We start from the raw sequence: 25,965 nt of genomic DNA on the forward strand, positions 1-25,965 counted from the left end.
AATAAGGAGCATCAAGGATTTTGGATTGTAAAGATTGGAAGCGGGAGGAATTTTATGGTTTGGTGGAGCCTCAGAGCTCAATTCCATATGTCCAAATTGGTCTGATTATCGTAGTGTATACTAATATTTACATCCAGTTTCTGTGTTCCGATAACGGCCTGTATTATGTAGCCCAAAATTGGTAGATAGTTGAGGACTATTGTTCATCTGGTGTAGTTACAAAAACTCACTTGGGCGTTTATAATTTTCTTTGATTGTCCGCTTTGGCACAATGTAGTGTAAAAGTTAGAGGTTAGGGTAGGCATAATCTAATATAAATCTAATCAAATTTCAGCTTTTATTTTCATATACTCATATGAAAAAGTAAGTTGTCTACATTCACCAATATTTGCAAAATTAACACTGTGTCTTAAACCAGTGTTTTTTGATATTGAATGATTTTTTTTTTTTTGCAATCTGCAGCCTCTAATGCTTGGAATACAGCAATCAAATAATATTATCTAGCTAGATCTGTCATATTTCCCACGATTTGTTTATTAGATATTTGTATTTTATTATAAATAATAATCATTGTATATAATTTTGCCTATACCATAAATTTTTTAAAAACTAAAACGTGTGTTTTGACAATAATGATTGTGCCCTTGTAATGTACACCTATGCATACTGTGCATGATCAACAAATTACTCGTACTTACATCCGGCTACTAAATGGAAATCTGAGGTATAACATGGTTGTGCACTCCCACCAATCCTGTTCATCGTGTTTCTGTAAGATGCTCTAGGAAAAGCGAAACGTGAAGGAAATTGAATTCGTTGCACACAGTTATAAATACTAAAAACTTATATCTTGCTCAAGGCTAAAAATTTTATGAAAAATCCAAACAGGACGAATAACTTAGTAGAAGAAATGCAATGTCCAATAAAGTGGAAAACAGATTTGAAAGAGTACAGACGTTTTTGGGAAACTTATAAAAGGAATCTGTTTCCTCATTTATTAGGGGAGAAGAATGGGGAAAAAATCGAAGTAAAATTTATTAATGTATAAAAACAATTTTATCTGTAAGCGTAAATAATAAAATTAATATACTATTCAGGTTAAACTGGAAGTCTTATTTCATTTGTGCTTTCTTAAAATAGATATTAAATTTTTATTTTCTTAAAATCGAAAGTTAATTTGTGCTTTCTTTCTTGAATTGAAACTGCTAATGGCATTGGATATATTAGTAACTGGAGCTTACTAATAAAAATATTGAATACTCAAAATGGGTATACCAAAGAAGAAAAAAAGATTTTACCTTTTCAATGAAAAATATTAATTCTTTAACATAGGCTACTTTATCTTGAAAACATCTTGATTTCATAATGAATTACTGTTGGCATATCAATAGACTGAAACAGGTTATAGACCGATAAAATCAAAACTCTACTCAGATATTCACGAAAAGGGCTAAAAATAAGCTGGATGGGAGATCTCTCTCCGTAAACGAAGGTAACTAAATTCATCAAAGCCTATCTATCCCATTCCTGATATCTCATTATTTTGTTAACCGGCAGACTATTCACTGGATATTCTTCCTTTTTGTGTTTATTAAATATTAAAAGGACTGTAATTCTAAAAAAAAAAAATTCATAAGGAATAAGACCATTTTGTTTTGGAATAAACCCATTAAGATTTTATAAATAACTTGTATATTATTACCCATTATGAAAATTGGAGCAAAATAGTTGAAATCACCATAATTCTGTTGGCTTGCATTGGAGCCCTGGGACTCTCGTAGTAATCTGGTATCACTTCCCACTGCCTCTCGACAATTTACTGCTATCCTTTGAAGTATTTTTAAGATGAATGGGCTTATAAAGAAATTTTGAATTGATTGTGAATATTAAATATTTATCATCATCATACGGTTTTCATCAGGACCAATTTATTTATTAAACTACTATACGATGCTATATTAATATTGGAGGTATTATATATTTGCACTTCTATTTTATTCACGTGCGCGCAGCAATATTTAGAAACACCGAAAATCTTGGTTCTTTAGCGTAATAAATAACTTACACATAAAAAAAATTAGCTAATATAATTTCTTATAATAAAAATAACTAACTAACATACCGTTTTTCTTTAATCCATTAATGTTTCACAATTGTTAAATCACATTCTCGAACTAAATTCTTCTTTTCACAACACCACTTCATTGAGATGAAGAATCCCACCTGACCCTCTGATCGTGTTAGGACCCTTCAAAGGAACTACTTGAAAGAGAACTTATAAACTTACTGCGTTTAGGGCTGCGCTTACTTCAGAAAGCCCTTTACAAAGAAGCACACTCATTCAAAGGAATGAGGCCACTGATGCCTTTTACTCACGTGGTTTGATATAGATACTTCTCTCAAGACAAGAATTCATCAGGAATGTATCATAGAGATTCAGGAAAAGCTGAAGATAAAAGATTGATCCAAGTAATAAACTTTTTATAAATTTTATGTTTTAAATAAACTCTTTAAAACAGTTGCCAATTATTCTAAATCGAAGTGATTGTGAATATTTCATAAATATGTAGTTTTATTTTTTATTTTAAAATTTAGATTTAAGCTGCAAACAATTAATTTGCGCAAAATAGGCTATAGCTTCAGGATGTAAGTAAACATTTAAGTGTAATGTGAAGAAACAAAAGTGGAAGGTATGTAAATAAAAACAAATTAAAATCAAAGAATCAAAGTTAAAGTAGTAAGTGAATAGAAAATTAAAACAAAATAACAGTGAAGGAATATTAATAAATAGTTATAAAAGGTTGTGTCTAGGAGTCATTTGTATATTATTTTCCTTTCTTATTTTTGTAAATTTTTTCAGTATATTATTAATTTTTTTGTAATGGTCCATCTTTTATTTCTCATCGTGGTTCAAAATATTTTAAAATTAACTTCATTTATGTAAGAATTGGTATCAGGTTTCGGAAGAACTATACTCAGGTTCCATTTCCCAACTACTGCCCCACCGTCCTTCTTTTACATATTTTTGTGACTTCGTCCGTCAGAATAATAAGTAGAAGAGGGCTTAAACTGTCCCCCTGTTTGACGCCTCTCTTCATGTCGAAGCATTCCGACTCCTTACCATATATGTTTGGAGTTTTTATAGCAGGATCTAATGACGTTCTATGAGTTATCCTGGGACATCCTTTGCCTCCAGTGCATTCCATATTTCGGTTCGGGGCAGAGACAAAAGTAGCCTGTACATGAAAGCTAAATAGACATTTTTATCTCGATTCCACTCCCTTTCGATAACTGCCCGTATTGAAAATATCTGATCTTGGGTCTGTCTTTGAGTTCTGAAGAAGGCTTTCTCTTCTTCGAGGTGCTCTTCTACTATACCTCGGAATCTCTTCTCGAGGATAGATGAGTATAATTTATAAACTATCTGAGACAAACATATAGGTCTACATACTAGTTGTAGATATGATAGAATAAGAGAGGATTTAGGGGTGAAACTCCTTACAGAGAAAAGGCAATTAAAGTGGTTCGGGCATGTATGTCAAATGGGCGAAAATCGTGATTCTTTCAAGTTCCTCGAAGCTCGACCAAGAGGGAGGGAAAAGACAGAGAGGCAGGCCAAGGATGTCATGGTTAGATCGAATTACCCGACTGAGAGAGAAGACAGGAAAGTGGCTGGATTCCAAGGGTTGGCAAGTGACCGACACGGCTGAGGTACTTCCACGCTGAAAGGCATAAAGGAGAAAGGAAACGAAGAAGAGTCTTTTTAAAAAAATTAGTTGAAGGGAACAAATGGTTAAAACATTTTTTTTAAAAATTAAATTCATTGTTTGTTAATAACGACAAATTTCATCGGACAAGGGTCATTATAAAAGGATGGAATATCTGAGCATTCAACTAAGTATAAATAAATTTACATATAAAACAAACATTTCTTTATTACTTACATGCGAACTAAATACAAATACAACATACTTTATATTTTGCTTAAGTGAGAAACAATTTCATTTTTTTTATTCCGGATTAGACGGATCACAATTTCAAAAATAAATTTGAAGGTAGCATCTTGAAGCAAATATAATTGTAATTAAGATGGTTCTAGAACTATTTTTCTGAGGTTCACTCATCACAGATTCAAGACAGGGATCAGTTACCAAACTAACGTAAATAGATTTCAACTGAGTGTTACTCAGTGTACAGCTTCCGTACCCATGGATGAATTCAGGAAGCATTGTTGCCGTTCCCTATTCAAATTGTTAGTAAATACTGAATATTCAGTTGGTTTTGTGATGGAATATATTTTTAAGAGTCTTCAGATTGGTAAAGACCGAGGTCTGCGGTTGTTGCATGTTAGCACTTCCCAGGTTGTATTTACCCAAGCGTTCGCTATGCTAATGATTATGCGATTACCCGATTTCCATTTAACCAAGTTTGTAACATTGAAAGCGTTTTAGTCGGTTTTGGTAGTGAAGAGGCCGTGGCACCTAGGCAACAACATTTAAAAAAATATTATTAACTACATAATTTTAGCAAAAAATAATCCTATTTTCATAAAAAGTTTAAAAGATTATATGATGATATTGTTCTATTTCACCCTGGCTTTGGCGATATTAATTTATAAAAATATAAATTATCAGTCAAGAAAAATTTTAAAATAACTAAATCAAAGCCAATATTCATTACAAAAAATAATTAATTATAATTAAAATCTCTTGCACTCATCATATTAGAACAGTAAAATGTATCACATTTTACTGTTGTAACATGATACCCTTACAGCTGTAATGTGTGACTAACAACATTGCGCCACAAGACGCTAAGGGAGCGAACATTTTTAAATTTTCTTAGGGGTTTAATCAATAGTTTAATCCATTAGAAATCAATTTGTGATACAAAAACAAAAATACTAACGATAAATGAAGTTTTGTAGAGAGAAATATGTGTGATGTTCTTTCTAAAGCAGAAGGAAACGCTAAAATATCTTGATTATTATATGTATTGAGGTATTATCAATTATTAGTATTATAAAAGTATTTGTCATATGTCTTGCCATACCTGTGCCAGGTATGATACCTGCCAACAATGGTGGTTATTGGGAAAGGACCCTTTCTGAGCAAATCTATTAAAAATACGTACTGCCTGCTGGCTTTGTCGGTAGGCAGGTCAATTATAGTTGGTAAACAACACCTGTAGCAAACACTTTAGTGTCAGCCCCTTGTAACCTATTCTTCTTGGGCGTGGCTAATAATAGCCAATGACAAAATAAAATTTCCAAAAGGTGACGCCCATTCTTGGAACTAGTGGGGGGAGAAATTTCTTAATCCCCCCCCCCCCCACGGAACACAGAATACAGAACACAGAAGTAAGAAGACCGAAAAGAGAGCGAGATGTATTTTGACGAGACAAAGTATTAAGAAGGGCCTATAAAACTTGAAACGCCATCCTTATGACTACACGACACCGATGGCGAAGAAGTCACTACATACTCGACTTGCACCAACCAAATCAGCTGCTATATTTACATATTAGGTACTAAGTTATAATGTAGTAATCATATTTTATGGTAAACAATTTGTCTGGATCATTTCAATCATTTTAATAACATTACTTATAAATACTTTTCAATTATTTTAAATAAAAACTTAGTTAAATTTTGTAGTTTATTTACTACCATGTTACACAATACCACCTCTTATTATTTTATAAATATAAATGTAATTAATTGGTAACTGGTAAATACAAAAAAGGCCTTTGGAAAAGAATCCAATTGTAATAAACGCTTTAAAGGACTCAATATAAATTAATTGATTGACTTATTTTAGGATAATCGCCTTCAGCGATTATCCTGGCATCCATGCGACAAGTACATAGCAGTATATGGGAAAAATGTTTGCTCCCTAATATTCGATGTAAACTTATAATTGTTTGTTATTTATTAATGCAATAAATAATTAATTAAAATAATGAATTTTGTAATAATTATCTGTAAAAGTAAACTTTTTTATCACAGGGACAGAGAGGCAAAAAGAGCATAATATGTCCCAAGACTCGATAAGTCCCGACTCTACTTGTTGTTTTTTTTTTTCCCTAGAAGTATTTATGATAGTTCAAAAACTGCACTAAAAATAATTCTGTAATGAAAAGTGAGAATCGTAAATTTAGAGAATTGATGGATATGGATTTTCTTAAATTTGGAGATGCTGTTTATTTTAACAATACTGCTGTTGGGTTTATCAGCGGTTATACCTAGAAGGTATCAATCAATCAATCAGGATCATCTTTTTATCTTGTCCTATATTTTTTCTATTTCTATTTAACTATATATTTAAAAGATTATCAGTTTAATTATAGTAGGAAGTACGTTTTATATTAAAATAAAAATAATAGTTGCAATTCGGAGATGTTGGCTTACTATATGTTTATTTAAGGTTTATTGTCTTATAGTTACTTTTAAATTTAAGAAATTCGAATATTTTAGTTTTATGTAAACCTCGCCTCTTTACAATATTTCGCCCGGAGCTTCGTTTCACTTCTTGTTACGCTACTCGTCTATCAAATACTTCTTGATTGTGTCCACTTTTCTATTCTATCTATATATTACGTCATAAATTCTTGAAAGGAACTATTGATTTAAAATTAAATTAACCTTCCCGTCAACCTGTCATTCAGGACTGTACTTCCGCAAGTCTATACAGTAACGAGAACGTATTTAAGAGGGTTTAGCTACGCTGAGTATATAAGCAAACACTCAAGTGATGCTATAATCCACAGTAACTGACAACACTCAATTAAAATATACATTTTATAATTGATCAGTAATAAAACGGTCTAGTAAAATGATCCTCTAATTTTTGCAAGAACCGAAGTTTACTCTGGACTTTATCCGGATACCTTGATGAATGATATTAGACCATCAGCGAAAACAAATAGCTCTTTATACAATTATGAGTGTGTTTTGGATATGTGAGCTCGAACATTCCTTAAGAGAGATAGACGTAAATGTCAACCCATCTTACTCCTAATTTTACCAAAATTCTTTAATGTATTAAGTTAATATTTCTCCAAATATGCTTTATACTAATCACTTATTCAACCCCTTAGCCATGAATGCTAATGAATTTACAAGTACTAAACAATGTTTAACTATTAGAGGGGCCGCTCGTAGCACAGTGGTTAAGACACTGTGTTGCCGATTTGTTGTCTATTGGCGGTGCCGGTTCGAATCCGGCCTGGGGCGTCGACTCTTTTCTTTGAGTGGCGGTCCCACAAAATGAAGAACTTTGACCCCCAACCATGGTTAGGCAGTATAGGACTCCAATGGGAGTCTTGGCCGAAAAAAAACAAAAAAAAAAACTATTAGAGATATGTCCTCTGAAATTATGGAATCATGCATGTTGTCTTAGGTTTGTAACCGAATATATAACCGTATATAACCCAAAGAAGGTAAATATACTATATAAAACAAATATTTATTATATTTCTACTACTTCTTAATTACTTAATCCTCAACCATCTCAAGATTAGACGAAATAAGTAACAGTAGACTGGAATACATTAGAAAATCCAGTTTAAAAACTCGAGTAGCTCAGAATGTTGGTCGGTTCTGAGAAAGTTATGGCTGTTTTCTTCTCGGAGGTAGCCGGGATAGAAGAAGAAACATCTGTTACTTCCCACCGCAAGTGGTTGGTAGCTCTGTCCATCGTCAGCTCCAGTACTCTTTATTACCTCCAAGATGTTACTTTCTCAAGGGGAAACCATTTGTTTCTCTTTTTTTGATTTATATTTTGGAGGTCACTTAGTTTTTTTTTTTTTTCCATTTTGTTTCCTAAATAGCCTTTCTCTTCCAACGTGACAAAAAAGATTGCTCGACATCCTTTACTGAAGGCTGACAAAATCGTTGCCTTTGTGGTTTGGTATATAATGTTTGGTATTGAGCTAAATTTAGTTTGAAACTCTTTCAAGTTGACGATGCACCAGAACACTCATCACAGAAAGTTTTCCACTCTTGATATATTTTGATGATCTTCTTTGTCATTTAAATCCTCTTTGTTTCTCAAATAATTTGTGAACTTTTTTTTTATTTATTCTTGATTTTTCTTAGTCCTTCCTAAAGTTGTATGCTGCCCATAGTGATATCCTGAAAACTAAAATATTAGATAGATTTTATTTCTTTTCATATTTGCAGAATGAAAAAATAAATAATTTTCCAAAAAAAAAAAAAAATATGTAGTCATCAGTTTGAGTGGCTTAAATTAATTTATATAATCTTGAATTTAATTCTGCATAGACCTAGACCAATACAACAATTCTTTACTGTATATTAACTAATATTGGTCCGTAAGTGATTTTATTATTTTATATATTATTTTCACTTACCTCATAACTTAATTATCTTCCATGAAGCAACTAGAATGTTCCTGGAGATATGTAGGCTCGAATTAATAAATAAATTAATAATTAATCAACTAAAGTTGAATAATTTTCATCACAAACTAAGGAATATGTAACACCTTCAAAGCATGGATACAAATTTCACGGGGCCGTACCGTATCCCTCATACTGATTTGATTTTGATCTTTTTTTTCTTTTTTGGGGGGGAGAGGGGGTTAGTAATTTTATTACCTATCAGATAGAAATAAACGTAATTTTCCGTAAATTGTATTTTTTTTTTGTCTTGGTAAATACATTTTTTTTTACATCAAAACGATCATTGTGAGTGTTATATTATGAAGTTTATTTTTAAAAAATTGGATTTATTATGAGATCAAGATTTCTTTGACGATCAGCTCTTAAATACTTTTACAGCTCACTAACTCCACAAACAAAACATCCGAACATAACAGAAGAAACAAAGACTTGTTTACCACGCTTTACTTTTAGTCTGTATAGTTCAAGAGTTGAAAAGTTTATAGCTTAGCCAAAGTCATAAAACTTCACATCATATTTGCATCACTATAAGAAATAGTTGAATCATTTGCAAAGTAATGTCCTTGGCCCTTGGCCATCAAGTTATATGTTTAAACACTTTTTTGATCTTCCGGCTTAGATTTAAGTTCAAAGCAGTGAAGAGAATGTGACTGAATGACCTGTTTTTTTTGTATTATTATTTTTTTATGTCAAAAGTGAAAGCATTTATTTCTATATCGGGGAATGTAACACCATATTTAGTATTGGTTAAATTGAAACGTTCTTCTTTCCTGTGATATTGATCGGTGACATTCGATTCCAAAATTATTTTTTCTATTATTTGAAAATTAAAATTTTGTCATTGTTGAAAATTAATTATAAAAATCCGGTTTTGTTGCGTTAGACGTATAAATCTACTCACGTCTCTACAATTTTTGGATATTATTAAAAAAAATCAGTCTTTCATTGATTTACGGAAAAAAATGCCACGGGAGGCGGAAAGTTTGATAAAAATTATTATTTATATTTTACTGTAAGAATTCAAATTTTAGTTTTTTCAGGTGGTATTAACGAATATAAATTTAATTTCTGCTAAAAATATAATAATTTAACAAATGGTAACTAAAGCAACATATTAAAACAATTGCAAGAGATTGGGCAGTCTAAGCTGTTTCCGATTTGAACTTTTCTATTTTTGTTTGTTTTGCTTTAATTTAACCATTCATCTAATCCTATAATATTTTGTATTTTTCTGTTGTTTATTACTGTAAATGAGGACTAGTTACTTATTCCACTTTAACAAAATAAAGAACCTTAGAAAAAGATTTGATGAAAAATAACTGTTTAAGTATTGTTGACTAATTTTTATGAAAATAAGACCTAGAGATAATATTTAACTTTTAAATATATTTAACTTCTATTGAACACCTATTGTTAAAAAATTAGTTTATAAAGTAGTTTCGTATTAATTGCAGTTTTTGAGCTGGCCTGTTCATATACAGACCTTTTAGTGAGACTTCGTTATTTCAATTTAGGCTCAAACATGTATTTCTAACTTTTCAAAAACTTACCTCGAATCGTATATTTTTTGAGTAGCAATTTTTGTGGCAAGAAAGCTCAAGGAGTAAACTAAAAAGGACGTCAAGCCCTGGGGTACATCCAGCCGCAAATCACTCTCTCTTATTTCTTTATCTTATTTCAAAACAAACGCCTCCGAACTGCTAGTATTGCAAAAACAATCTTACAATCAGCCATATTTTCTAAGAATGCCCATATTTCACATCACAGATAATCATCAGAGATGATGATAAAGAATAAAATTAGTATTTCAATTTTTAAAATTAAAAGGTTTTCTGACATAAATATAACATCGAACAGACAAAAATAAATAGAATTAAAAAAACAAATTAAAGAAATGCAAGGAAATTTAAATAAGACATAATGGCGTTAATGATGTTTCACGCCACTAAACAAAAACAAACAACTAACAAACCATGATGAATAAAATCCATGGAATGATAGAAAAACATTAATTAATTGATTGGAGAAGATGGTCGTGGAGTGTGGTCGGCAAAGAACATAAATAAACAAAAAAAATTATTTACACCGACGTTTCGACCTGAATTTCAGGTCTTCTCCAGGTACTATAGAACAAAAGGGATAACAACCATCATTTAGAGGAACATAAAATTGAAAAGAAATAGTATACAAACAAATTTGAAAATATACAAAATATCGAGTTTAATAATACTGTGCCCGTAGACCATGTTCTTCAATCAGTAATCTACGGTCAACTGTCTACACCTCATTAAAAACATTAATTGGCTTAAAATTCATAGTCTGCTACTATTTATTGTTACACTGGTCATAACACACTATAGTTATCTAAAAAAATATATATCACTGCTGTTAACATTTATTTATTTATAATTTTTATTCCTAACGAAATAGATTCCTGTTTTTCTGACCCGTTAGCTGTTGATCCTCCGGTTTTTCTTTGTTAAACGCAATTGCCCGCGATGAGATAAAACCATCCCGTTTACTGTCTGAAAAACGGGAATGTCTAAAACCCTTTCCTCGAAATTTATGACAGGTTTATAAAAGTAACAAAAGGGAGAGTCAAGATTTATTCCGCATTCAAATGAAAGCCGGTTATCATGGTTGTCTGGCAGTTAGGCTTAATATCTACACCGATATGATACGTGTACACATCTCGATAAATCAAAGTTCCTGGATTCTCAAAACGATTTAGTTCACAAAGGTCTGAGGTAATAAACTGTGTATCCTGACTGGGGAAAAGTTAAATTTTATGAACGTTTTATTTTATTTTATTGTTTTACGAGACCTGCTGATGTAAAACGTCATTAAAGTGCTACCAATAGGTAGTTTCTCTACAGGCCTGTAACACTCTATTTTAAATTTATTAAATGTACTACAATGTATAGTTGTAAATAGCAATAAATAAAATTATTTGTTTTTTCAATATCTAGAAACGTACGATTAACAACCTAAAAAAGTATACCCCTCTTGTACTAGGGGCTTCAAAATTTATTATAAGTGTTTTTATTATACTGGAAGGAATATAGTTTAAAGATGTGATTCCCCCGTTTTCGTTTTACTTCGTGACTACTAAGTAAGTGGTAAGAGCTGAACTCACGGACACCATGTAAATTCCAAAGAAAGCAGCAATTTATACTAATTTTTAGTAAATTGAAATTAAAACAAGGTAATGAAAATACAAACAAACACAAATTTACACCAAACTTGGGAATGATTCAGGGCACGATGAATTGAAACAAAGGGTTCTAATTAAACAAATTAAAACCGGAGATATAAAATGAAAGTTTTTTATTTGAAATCTATAATCTAAATTTTCGTAATGTAGTTATAAAAAGCTGACATTAAGCTTTCCAATGGTATTATTAACGTAGAAATTGGATACAATTTCATAGAAAAATTAGCAGAGAAATTATGATCGATTATATGAACTATGGTCACCGGAAAAAAAAAATCCTCCAAATAAATCAAGGTTGAAAAATTTCTAATTTTTAATTTCTTTGAAAAATTATATTAATGGGTTCAAAAACACGATTTTGGTTTTTCAAAAAAAAAAATATATCATACCTGGGCCACATTTTGTGTTTTTATGAATAAAACATAGTTTAATCGAATCAATAATATTTGTTTCTTATTCTTCGGATATAGACAAATTAACCAGTATATATTAACCGAGAAAAAAACATATATGAGCTACGAACCAAAAACTTTTAATTTTTTTTCTATTGTTTATTTCGAGAAATCTGAGATTTCATTAGCTTTTTTTATATTTAATAACTTAGTTCGCTCTGAGAGTTAAGAAAAATATCACAAATATTGCCAGAGATTGTAAGTTGAAAAAGTGATAATGTAACTATAGGTGGAGATGAAAAGGTTGGCCAGTAGAATAGGCAAAACTTTGCAAAAAAGTTAAATATACGTATAAAGAATTAAACTATGGAAAAAATCTGACATTTGTACCACTGCAAACTATGATGGGCCATTAACAACAGTAACAAAAAGGTGATTTATTAAAAAAAGCTATGTAAGTTTTTATTATTTATATACAATTTTTGAATTAAAAAAAATATGATATTAATGTGCTTTATAAGGTTTTCTTAGTATTTTAAGTTTACATTTTTATATTTTTATTACATTTGTATACACATATTCATTTTTCCTAATATTTCTATAACTGTTCACAGATAGTTGCTCATTACATCGGCACCAAAGAGGAACTGGTGACCATCAATGACACCAAGATCCATTGGTCAGGAGGACGGACAAGCCCCCCACCCGACACTCCGGTCTGTGGTTTTGATAACTCCCTCTGCAAGTGTAGGTAGTCTCTTGTCTTATTGCAACTACTAATAATTACCGTGGAGTACATGTATGGTTTTTCAGACTAACAAATAGTTTTAATTTTTTTTTTTTTCTGTTTAAAATCGATCAATGATAATTATCTACTTCAAATAGGTTTTGTTAGTACAAACTAAACGTTGAGAGTTCATGAAGTACTATCAGGAATTAGGAAATAACTCCTGTTTCGGCAAATGTGCTGATTGCTTTGATTCAACTACAAAAATTATCATTAACAAAAAGGCTCTGGTACAACCTTGCTAAAGATCTTTTATCCCACCAAATACGAAATTACCATAAATGGAAAGCCATAAGACGACTATAAAAATTAACATTGACAAAAGCATTTGTACAACTTTGATAAAGATTCTTAACCTCATTAAATACCAAGTATTAATCGATTATCATACGTCGATTGCAACAATCACCATTAGTAAAAAAGCTCTGATTCAACCTTAGTATAGGTCCTTAACCTCAGAAAATACCAAATCTTAAAAGTGGTTATCACTGTTTAATTATCATTAAAATCACTGTTATCTCTCCAAGAAATACGAAAGCTCTATGCTATTCTATAGTACTAGAGATATTTAATTTCCTAAATCTTCTTTAAATTATGTTAATATTTACCATTAACTGGGAAATTCTATTCCCCATAATGCATAATGCCTCAGACTGATACTCCAATTTCTCCAATTACTGGTGATTGGAACCTTTAAAATACGAAGAAAACACAACCATACGTTCATATATAATCATATAACATACTGTAAACCTTATCAAATATAATTAAATGTAATGCTTTGATTGGTTACAAATTTATGTAATAAAACCTGAAAATATTGCTAACTTTCTGGCTTATTATAAAATTAAAACTTGTTGATGTTGTCACAATTATTAAATCAGAAACAGATTCGAGACTTCGAGTGCCGAAAAAAGTTTTAAAAATGTTTACTTAATGAGATTTTAAAGTTAGAAACAAAGAACTAATGGGTTCTGATATAAACAAAAATAACACCTAGAAGAATGTTGATAGTAGAACCTAATGAAATCATAACTTTAATCTAAGTTATTTTCAGCAAGGAACTGCAAAGATATTTCATGTTGATATCTACTTAAAATCGTTTCTATTCCTCACATGTCAGTTTTAAAATTAATTAAAAACTTACTATAAATTGAATTATTTCAGTATCCCTTACCATTACTCCATTACCGAACTATAGAAGCATTTAATGCCAAATTTAATTTACTTAATTCTTGTGTGTTTTTTTTTTTAATCTACCTAAGTCTATTACTTCATATTCTTCACGTTTATTCGAAATTGTGTATTTCTTGTTATTCGGATAGAAAAAAATGGGTCTTGATAAACTATCTTAGACACCTTGAGAAAGATAGTCCAAGTGGCGATGAACCTATGGTTAACAATAAACAGTTTTTTTTTATCATTTTGATACCTTTATTACCACCACCCGGTCTATCATTCTACAATCAGTTCATACGGTCAGACATCTTATTCCAATAACTAAGAAACTATTTAGAGATGTATATTACCACTTAGATTAAAGACAACTAAATAAATCGTAAATTAGTTATATGACTATCATGATCGTACCCTTTATATGTTGTATAAATTCCTAACAAATCATACGTATTGTGTTTTGTTGAGTGCCCGATACTGATTCAAATTTACGTTCCTTAATGTACAAACCAATTTAGGGCCTGTCTCTTTCTATTCAAAAACTAATTTACACAAAAGGTTGTTCATGAAATTTACATACAACAATAATATATTTTTATTTTTTTACAAAATATATATAAACAATATTGTTATACAAAAGTAGTGTGTTTGACATGTTAGTAAGGCCTTAGACCACTAAATTAAGCAAATAAAAATTCATGAAATTTTCAAATTTGGCTTCTAGATTTAATCTAGAAGAATACAGTGTCTTATATTGGCGTCTCTACCCAACTATGCCTGCTTTTGAATAATCCAAATTGATAGGTTATACTTGTCAGTCCAGTGAACTCACAAACATGGGATCTTGTTTGAAAGAAGAGGGTTCAGTACGGCAAACTTTGCTAAGTGACTGCCCCGAAATTCCAGCTTGTTAACTTTCTACATTACCTTTCAAACGTCCAGGATAGATAATCGATAGCTAGGCATCATGACCGTCAGAACCAATAATTTAGCGAGCATAAACCGAAACCTGTTGAATACATTCACTTTTAACAATAACAGCTATAGTTCGCCACAAATCTACAATATTCTGACAATTATATTCTATTATCTGATGGTTTTTTCAGCGGTGTATAGTAGAATATTTTAACTGGAAGATTATTAATTGACCGTGTGTAAAGATGAAAGGAATATTTTAAGTAGTAAGTATCAGTAAAAATAGATATCTAATCGTTTATTGTACCCCGTAAATGTCCGTTGTCTTATAGTACCCTTTATTTAATTGGTACTTATAAATTTATTTATTAAATACTAGAGAGAAACAACTTATTCAAAAATTAGTGCCGCCCAAATGTATTGATTTGCTATACACACAATAAACTAAAATTAGTTGGACAATTGCTTATTATTCTTATATAACATAAGCATCGATAGTAAATATTAAAATACATAGTAGTAGTACATAATTATTTTTTTAATTCTTTAATATTTTTCTTATTCTATATTTTCATTATTTTAAATATTTTTTTTTCTAATATTATTAACCTATATATCTAAATCTAATTCTCTCTTAGTATAATAAGTATTTAAAACTCCAAATATAGAGTATATTTATAAATCCTATATTGTTATGAATAATTGTGTTTAATTAAAATTTAAAAAAATACTTGATATACATGAATAAAAAAATAAATACATTTAAATAAAAGTAATAAATATATAAGTGATAATTAATAAAACGATATAAACATTTAAAAATAAGGGACAGTAAATATAAACATAACAAAAATAAAAAAGTAATAAATATAAAATTGTAAAACAGACTACATAAAATAATATAGTTATATAACTCTTTTCCTGTAACTTAGTAATAAGACATATACAATTTTTGAAAATGCCATATTGTTTTAAATTAAAAAAATAACATACTAAGCTTTTAGTCGTCTTATATTTACTTATATCTTTAGCTAGAACCTAATTATAAACTATTAAGATTGTAGGTTTATATCTATATCATACATAAATAAATATCAAACTACTTTAAAAACAAAATAAAAATATATTCGTGTTTATATAATTATATGAGACCTGGATAAATCCAACTGAAAGCACTACGTGCATCAATACTCTCCCGAGATGTGAGCCGTGAGCGTTGCTGGTCGTCCCTTATTAAAGTTCTCGGTGAAGGGAAGTGGTTAAACATTCATTATTCGTCTTCTGTTTGTTCCCTCCAAAGGGAAAGGATTTACTCGGAAAAAATTAAAAGTGCCTGGAGATGAATGAGATTCATTTTACATTATGAGATCTTAGGATTCTCTCATTATGATCAATGATACTTAAAATCTTTCAAGGTTACAATTACGAATTAAGGTACAAATTAGAGTCAAGATTTAAATTTAATCTTTAGAATAGGTCCCGCTAGATTTTTTTATTCATCTAGCTAAAAAGCACTTCGAATGTTCTTTTTGACTGCCAAAAATTACTCTGTTGCTCATTATGCTGTTGGGTCATTGCTACAAAAAACGAGTCAGTCTCAGATCATACTTGCTACACCACTTTTTATCATCACATGTACTCTCACTAAGGATCAAACTCTAAATTACAAAAGTATATTGAGATCAGCACTCCTATATGGTGCCATCTCAGAGAACAGCGTCATATACCTCTAGGAGAGACTGCGTTGCGGAAGATTGTGCGGCCAAAATCTATGAAGAATATGAAGACAGGCCAACTGCACGAGCTTTTCGAACTACCCACTGTGCCTGAGTTCATCCAACGAAGGCAAATCAAGTTTTTCGACTCTCTACGGCAACAAAAAAATCCCTTGCTCAGGATCCTTACACCAGCACTTCCTCCGATGCGTTGGCAACAAACCAGCAACCAATAAAAAATCTGAAACGACGTGTCAGTACACGTATTTAGGGATTAAGTTTTTAGGTTTAGTTTAAATTTTAAAATCAATGTGTTCTCCAACACATCATACAATTCATAAAACGCCCACTACAACATAATTACAAACTCGAAAACTCCTTAAAATGTAGGCAACTACAGAAGAAGGAGACATTGTGGAAATCGAATTATATATTTAAGCTAAAAAAAATCAGAAACAGGGGTAATGAAAAAAAAAATATTTTTGTATAAAACTGTATTGTTATATATTTTTTCAGATTCTTCCATAATTTAATTTTTATATATTAAATAACCTTATTATATTATTTAATATTTTTTTTCTTTGATATGAGAAAGGTCTACAACTCGGGCCGAACGGTTGAGACTTATTTATTTGATTACTATGGGTTTTATTGTTCCTCATAAAACCATCAGTTTCTTCTTTTTATTTGTTGGGATAAGCGCATGTTATATAATGATTGTTCGATTTCCATTCTTTCATAGGAGAACTAAAATCGTACTATAGGCCGTTCTACAAGAATAGAAAAATCGAAGAAACATGAAGACCTAAATTGCGGCTTTAGTGGTATTTTCTCTTTGTAGCGGATCTTACGCTAAACAAGGAATGCCACGCGACTCATAATTCTTGTGCTCTTTTTTACCCGATTTCTCCCTACTCATGAAATGGATTATATATCGATAAATATATACATTTATGTAAACATTTTATCTTATTTACTCTGATAGACTAATTTTGTTTTCAGCGATGCCTATCTACGCCATCCTGAGCATCGCCTTGGGCTCTGTGGTGGTGGTTCTCTTCGTCGCCTCAGCTTTGATGTACAGGTCAGTGAGATTAGTAAGAGGAGAGTGGTACCCCATTTCGGACCTTTCTTTTAGCAAGCACTAAGCTTATTCTATAGCTAACTTATTCTAACCTCATTATTTCTAGTCTAAACTGTTATATGACTAGTCTATTTGTCTAACTATATTATAAATATATATTTATTATACCGTAGATCTGTCTCTATTGATGTAGTCATGTGTCATATTATTTGTTATTGCTTCTTGTAAAGCTGATCAGAACAGGGTATTAGATGTGTATATCTCCTTTTCCCAGACCTAGTATTTTTCCCATTGTAATGTAGTGTAGTAGGTACTAGTTTGGTGAAGGTTTATATGTAATACCACTATCTGAAATGTATTTGATCGTTAGCTTGTTTAACCTGCCATATATGATTTAAACAAGAACATTATTTTATAACCTTGCTTGATGCTTGTATTCGATTATTATATTAGTGAGTTGTTTGAAGAAGAAAAAAAATTAGATTTATTTAGTATTGAAAGAGATGTAACTAAAAAGTATTAAGTTAATTATAAGACTATTCTTATAAAGTTCTTTGTCAAATAAAATTTGTTTGAAGTAATGTTTTTGTTTTTTACTCCATCTAATGTCTATCATGCTTGCTTACTCGCTATTAGATTGCATGCGTAGAAGTAGATCTATCATAGTAATTAGATTTCACCTAGCTTTAAGAAATTTATAAAAACAGAAAATAGTTAATTACCCGTATTGGATTATCACCTCATTTAAGAACTCTGGGCATGTAATATTTCTTCTTGATAAATATATAAATATATATACATTGTAAAAAAAATCAACTAAAAAATTAATTTTCAATTCATGTTTATTAAAAAAACAATAACTGAAAGAGGTAAACTCAATTTATTTTCAGGGATTCCTATGAACTAAATTATTCAATAATGCTAATTATAAATTGGACTATTTAAATACTATTGATATATATATTTTAATTAATAGCTTGCATCTGGAGATTAAATATTTACTTCAAGATAATAATATTTGCCTACTTAAAAATCAATAAATTTTATTTGTTTTGATGTAAAATCACTTAAATGTTTGCTAACTGTTTTTATGTGTTTTGAAGGTGTCCTTAGATACGTGGTAATTAAGAAACTTCACAATAGTTAGACATGATTATTTATATTATTTTACAAATATACCTCATTAACACAATGTATCAAAGCATTTAATTGTTGATTTGTTCCGCTTTAGTTTTATCATAGTCTCAGCTGTAGATTCACATTACTAATAATTCTTTTCACAAATATAAAATCTGGTACTGTTTATACTTAACAGTTATTAATGTTTCTTCAATTGTTTTGGATTCATAGTTAGATTCTTACGTTGTTTATCTTCATCATTGAAAGTTTGAGTTAAAAACTTAGCCAATATTATTATTAAAAATAATGGTGTTGGGCCTCCACTTTTTTTTATATGGGGAGGGGGACTAGAACTAATCTTTCAAGGAAATGGAGATGATAATTACATTTACAACTATTGCAATCTTAACAGCAATTCTTAACCTATTATAATTATAATTATTAGATAATTATTATATTATGTAAATTATTACTACTGTTTAAATGAAGCAACTTTGCTTAAACCTTAAAAATTTATTGCATGAGACTCTACCGAGCATATCTAAATATTATTAATTTTTACTCGTTACCTTTAATGTGTCTACTAAGAAAGCTTCACCAAATTTTTCTGTAAATTTCTTGCGATTTTTTAATGGTAATTTATTTCATTTTAAAAATTGTGACAAAAGTTAAAAATTGTTTAAGTACAGGAGAGATATTGAATTCTATGATTTTTTTTTCATTTTATTTCTAACCTGCCAAACGTTTACAATTTCTTAAATTTATTTTATGTGACGTTTCGTATGTTTCTTATTTTTTTTTTTAATTTTTGTAATGTTTTATTTACTATTCGTTATAATAAATTGAATAAACTGCCACAATTTATTATGTCATGTATTTAAAATTGTACATTATTTAAGATTATTTTTTTATTCTGTTACATATTATTAATAAGTATTCTTTACGAATTCACGGTATGAACTCCATTTTTCTTTTTTTTCGTTGAGGGTCATAACTCAACAGTAAAATGGGTACGGGACGTAATGTTGGCACTAAACTATAGTTTTCAAAAATTATACCTCCCTTAATCACTGAAATTTCTCCTGAAATACCCCGTGTATTGGAAATCGACAATCAAAATTATATTCTTCCCACTGCCAAAAGCTTCCCTCAAATTGGCACAGTTGAAACTGAAGAATATTGTGCCAAAGGTATACCAATAATCTATAGCCAACCATGATTCACCTGATGGTCCCTATCGATTGGAAGGTTTCCAGGACTAGGAACTCTGAAACAAATTGCCTTTCCAGCTACGCAATCGTATCCATTCATCCTTAGACTATTTTACCGTTTTCGTATTTTCTTGAATATAGTGCAATTAAATTGGTTATAATAAGGAGGAAATCAAGCATTCTATGTCTATGTCAATAATGACAGCTGGCTTTCGACTAAGCACTAGTATATTCCTAAAGCTTGCATAGATTAGAAGGCAACGTGTGGGACAAAATGACAAATTCTGCATTTCTTGATGATATAGCCATTTCGATTGCGACTCTTTTTTCTACTAAGGAAACGTTAAGCAAAATGTATTCCAAACATCATATGGTTTATAGATCAATGCTAGTAAATTCTAGATCATAGTAATTTGAAACAAACAGCTAGCACATAAATGGTAATACATTAGTTTTATATTGTTTGGTCAATACACATCTAAGTGGGTAAAATAGAAAGAGAGAGAGAGAGAGAAAAAAAAAACTACGATCAACAATAAGTGCTGCTTTGCGTGAATATGAACAGGAGAGAAAATCTATGGCCGAAAACAGAGAACACTTTCTCTTAGCTAGGTAACGAATAGTTGGTTACTAGATTGATCCCAAAAGTCAAAGATATGTAACAAAGTAAATATTCGAATAAGACCGAATAAAAACATTTCAATAACAGTGCATAAGTTAATTTTGAGTGAAGTGTTCTGCCGAGGGTTTGTTCAATCTAAGCCAGAGGTGACGAATGAAAACGAAGTAAATTGTGTTCTTTTGTAAGACTTTCAAAGTCATTTGCTTTTATATGAATGGTTTAAATGGCTAGACTACGGCACTCTGTGAATCTTTTCTGAATGTAGAACAATCCACTGCTTCGTAGAACTTCTGTGTTATCACATATCCCAGGGATCTTTCACTGATGTATCGATCAACGTCGAGCTCTTGTTCTAGAGTGCCTTTATAAACTTAATGAGTGTTTCTCTCCAGCCCTGCATGTCCAGTTCAATCCTTACCTAACTTCGAGCTAATTTTGGTAGATGGTCAACTCCTATCTGTGATATAAAATTTGTTGAGGATGTGATCATTATATTAGTTTTGCGAGATGTATCCTTTACTTCTTACCAACTAACATAATATCCATCTAACCTACCCTTACCCTTAGAAAAATGATCCGGAGAGTACATATTTAATGAAGAAGTGGCCTTTCTTAATTAAAAATCATATTTCATATCAATTAATATATACTTTATAGTTTTTTTAACATTTTCATTTCAATAACTCACCACGCCTCTGCCAAATTCTTCCATTCATCACGAAGTTTATTTTCCTGCGTATTCTGGTCGCCTGTGAATTTATTTATGACCATCGATAAAGAAATAAATGGCCTTTGAGATCATAAGATTAGTTAGTTAAATCAGTTTTATTGCAGAACCTGTACGAATATAGGACGAGATTTATATTATATTTTGTTGGTTTTAAAAGCCTACCTCAGAGTATCAAAAGCAATAATTGGCTCCGGACAATAATATTTTACTGCATTCTGTATTTTGAAAACATTACCTAAATATGTCATTGTAGAGTTGGATATAGCATTGCTTATGTTATGAGACCTTGTAAGCATTGAGAATTTTACGAAGGATTTTGGATTGTACGAGTTACATATCATAAAAAATCAGTGAAGACTAAAATGACTTTATTCTAATATATTTACAAGAACTACATGTTACTGTTACTCAGTCTCTATCTTCTAACTTATATCTTACTTAGCTATCTAGTCTAGGAAATATATATAAACACTTGAGAAGGGGGAGGGGTAGAAGGAATACTGAAATAGGAGAAGGGGTTTGGACCAATCAGATAATTTAGGAAATATATGGAAGGGGGATAAGGCGTGGCGAGAAGTTGGGAGGTCTGATTTCTAAGAAAGGGACCATGACCTAAGACTTTTGTGCACTGACTTACATATGTTAACCATAAAATAGTTTGACTGATGCAAGTCCATTGTTAGATGACAGCATGTACCTGCTTAAGTACCAGCTAGCCCTTGCTATTGATATAGGGCTTGAAAGGGCTGTTAGAATGGTCTCAAGGGCCTTATTTGAACCTAGTTGTTTTTTTTCTATACTATAGAAAGTGGACATATGCAACCATATGTCTAAAGTGCCTTAGGTTCAGTTGGGCAAGGGGCAATTGTTTAAATTTATGATACCGGTTCCTTAACTTACGGATTGGATACAAGAGGAATACGATGGTTTAGTACAGCTCAACTCCGAATGTCTAGATAGCCTTATTATATTTGTGTAGATCAGTCTTTTGTATTGAATTGGAAGTTCAGACCGTTTGTCTAGTAAGTAAGTGCTGTAATAGTCGGAATCGACGTGCTGTTTCCTGTCGTTTTAGTCTTATATGAGGATTCCAAGTTAGTGATTTGTCCGGATGTAGTCTAAGGATCTATTGTACAAGAGTAAGAGCAGCACCATTAAATACTGGCAGGTTTACGATGAAGAGTTAAAGGTGATTTGATGGGATTTATCTTTATCCTCCAATTTCCGTACCATTCTTCAAGGGCTGTGATATGGGATACAATCCAAGGGTTATTATTATCTGGTAGCACACATGTGTCGTCGGCATGCGTGGTAAGGTTATTGTTAGGATGTTAGTTGCATAGACTGCGTAGAGGATGGGGCCGAGTTTGTAAAGCAGTCCCGGGTGCCAGACTCGATCAAAAGCTGCTCTATATCGAAAGAGATTCCCGAGCTGTACATCCCGTGCTCCAAAGAAGACGTGAAAAGGTCTATCCGATGAAATGCTTGATAATGGAGTGGGGTGTTCGAAATCCAAACTGCTGATCTGGGATAATATGATTGGAATATAGGATGAGGTGACAAATATTTTAAAAATACATAATCTCGTATTTTTTTAGAATAACTACCTATTTTTTCTTGTTTAAGTTCGATCATTCTTTCCAGATTACTTTAGAATAATGCATCAATTTTTATTTATTTTTTTATTATTGTTATAAAATTGTCTTCCGATTTATTGGGTATCACAGCTTAAACTACAATATATAAGGTCATATATGAGATGTTATAAAGCTTTCTTTCCTGGTATAGTGTTTTTTATTGGTTTCCCGGCCCAAGTCAATATTTCTTCTTGGATAATAAAACCTGGAAAAGCCTTTCAAATCCCATGAGAGGCTATCGGTAAGTCACTTCCGATTTATAGATTGATCAGGAAATGAAGATCTTAATATTTATTCCACTATTCATCGAATTCAATGCCTCCTAGCTAAGGGTTGCGGGATCTTTAAAACTGAGCTCATGATTTATAGTTTATATTCATCAAAACAGCTAACAGACTTCTTGTTATGATTGTAACTATGCACTAATGAATAAAGCTCGAGGTATACTGGATTCATCGGTCTTATTGGTGAAATTAATCACTAGCCCTCAAAATAATATATTGATCCCGAGAGTTTATGATTAATGATTGCGCTAAACTGTATCTGTTGTGGTTACTAATTATTTATCAGGCGCAATTTGAGACGTTAGTAACATTAATCAAGACTGGAACTGGTGTACGTACATCATTTTTATTTTGTTCGAATTTAAAAAAAAAAAAAAATGAATGCTATGATGATAGTTGGCCATGATTGATATAAGGAGAGCATGGTTGGGGGGCGTGGTCGGTAATGATTCACAAACAAAGTGAACCATATTTATGCCGATCTTAATTTCAGGATTGAAATACAAAACGAGATAACCTTAATTCAGAGAAAAATCAAATTATAACAAAAAACCTGGAAATATACATAAAAATAAATAAAGTAGACAGTAGTTCAGGAACAGAATATAAAATATAATATATCAGGGGTAAGAATTGTACAAAACAAATGATAAAAACAAGTTATTGTTATATATAGTTACAAGTCAGTTTGATATTATTTTCTTTTTTTCTGAATTAAGTTTGTTACCTTTAGTTTTTTAGCCCTGATAAAGGTCTGAAATTCCGGTCAAAACGTTGGCACAGGTAAGTTTTACCTATTTGTACATCTTTACTATCGGCACTACTCCCCAGACAATTGATAACAGGTCACACAAGCCTCATGTACTTCGTTTTAAATTAGTTATCACTAGGGATACGATTTTTATGTTTTCACATATTTTTATCTGACCATGATATCAGCGATTCCTTACTAACTATAGATGTTTCAAGACATTTCTGGCCAAAAGAAGCCATTTTTATTTCACATATTTTAAATATTTGGCCTTTTTTCCATAATTTGTTGTAAATCACATATTTTCTGAAATATTTGTTATTTTTAACATATTTTTAGGTATTTTGTCCTGAATTACATATTTCCTTAAATTTTGTGTTCAATTGTAAATACATTTTTCGCAGCAACAACATAAAATTCAAGAGAAAGCAAGAAACTTAAAAGTATAATTTATCATTTATTATAAATAGTGCGTACAAATTCTATACAGAATTACATCGATAATTTCTCAGAATCAATTAAAAAGAGCTCTTATTCCTAATAATAACAATAGGAATAAGAGGTCTTATTCCTTATTATAACAATGATGACACAGCCGCCCAGGTGATGCAGAATACTGAACTAGATGCAATAGAAATAGCTTCATGCCCCTATAACAACTGTAAATGTTGAAAGATCTTTTAGCCGGTACAAGTCCATTCTGCTGTCAAATCGACGAAGATTTTTATTTAAAAATTAAAAAATGCATTTAATCTTCAATAATTTTGTAACTGACCCTGCTGAATAATTGATTTCGTTCAAAGTTTTAAATATTTTTCTAAAGATTTTTTTCTTTTTCTTTTTAATAAGGATTATTCTTTATTTGCATTTATAATTTGTTCATAATTCAATCTGAGTAACAAATAATCAATTAGTTTAATTACAATTACTAATGTCTTGTTATTGAACAGCTATGTTTTCTCTAAGTACATTTTTTGTACATATTTTAACATAATTTCTTTAAAATATTATTCATATAATAGATAATAAATACATATTTCTGTAACTTTTTTTAAGTTATAAAATTACTAATCAATTAGTGATTTATATTGTTGAATAATACAAAATTTATAAATACATAATTTTTTAAATATTTGATAATTTATTAGCACATATTTCGGATTTTTTAGCACATAAAAATCCTATCTCTAGTTGTCACTATTATACCAATAATAGTATTATTTTTCCTGCCTACTCAACACATTCATGGACCTTATTACCTGCGATTTCCGCAAAAATTAAGTAAATAAGCCCGCCTTTACGACTTCATATTTCCAGCCAGCTTATCTCTTTCCCTATACTTCGTCCTGCATGCTATTGAACGCTGTGTGAAAGTGGGTAAACATTCACCTGCCATGTTTGAGTCTTAATTGGGAGCATATCGTCAGAGCTATCCACTCTTTCTTTCACAAGTTGTTCCAGCAACATATAATACAAATAGTTATTTTAATAAAGATTTTTTTTTCTTTTTAACGAAGTTGATTAAAAACAACGTATTTGTAAAAAAAATAAATAAATAAAGAATGTAGATAATTTACGTTTAAAGATAAAACTGACATAAAACACAGATAAAAGAGATCTCGTTATCTGACGATAGGAGAAAAATACTCCATCTTAGATAAATTATTAATTAAAATTTATATCATAAATTATAATTTTATAAATGAAAATGTTTATCCACTTATTTTCGAAATATACTTAACATCATTCTGTAGTAAATAAATAATGAATATCTATTACCTAATAAATAATGTCCATTGGCTGGTCCGTGTTTTTCAAAACTTGAGTTTAAATGGAATTTCACGGGTGCTTCGCCTGTCATATTAAGGTAAATTAGTTTAAAATAATTCACAAAGTTTATATCT

At 30.6% G+C, this 25,965-nt stretch overlaps 1 protein-coding gene across 6 annotated transcripts in view; it reads left to right on the top strand.

Annotated features, from left to right (window-relative positions):
• Nucleotides 1–25,965, top strand: part of LOC106678192 (atrial natriuretic peptide receptor 1) — a 1,188,520-nt gene that overhangs the window by 780,690 nt on the left and 381,865 nt on the right. For all 6 annotated transcript variants that reach the window (XM_067048967.1, XM_067048969.1, XM_067048970.1 and 3 more), the window contains 2 exons: nt 12,645–12,777; nt 17,626–17,707. In XM_067048967.1, the coding sequence (XP_066905068.1) occupies nt 12,645–12,777; nt 17,626–17,707 (215 nt within the window). The remainder of the gene's footprint in view (nt 1–12,644; nt 12,778–17,625; nt 17,708–25,965) is intronic.

This window comes from Halyomorpha halys, unplaced genomic scaffold, assembly GCF_000696795.3.
Source record: "Halyomorpha halys isolate HHAL.00 unplaced genomic scaffold, Hhal_1.1 Scaffold128.1, whole genome shotgun sequence".
Lineage (NCBI taxonomy): Eukaryota > Metazoa > Arthropoda > Insecta > Hemiptera > Pentatomidae > Halyomorpha > Halyomorpha halys.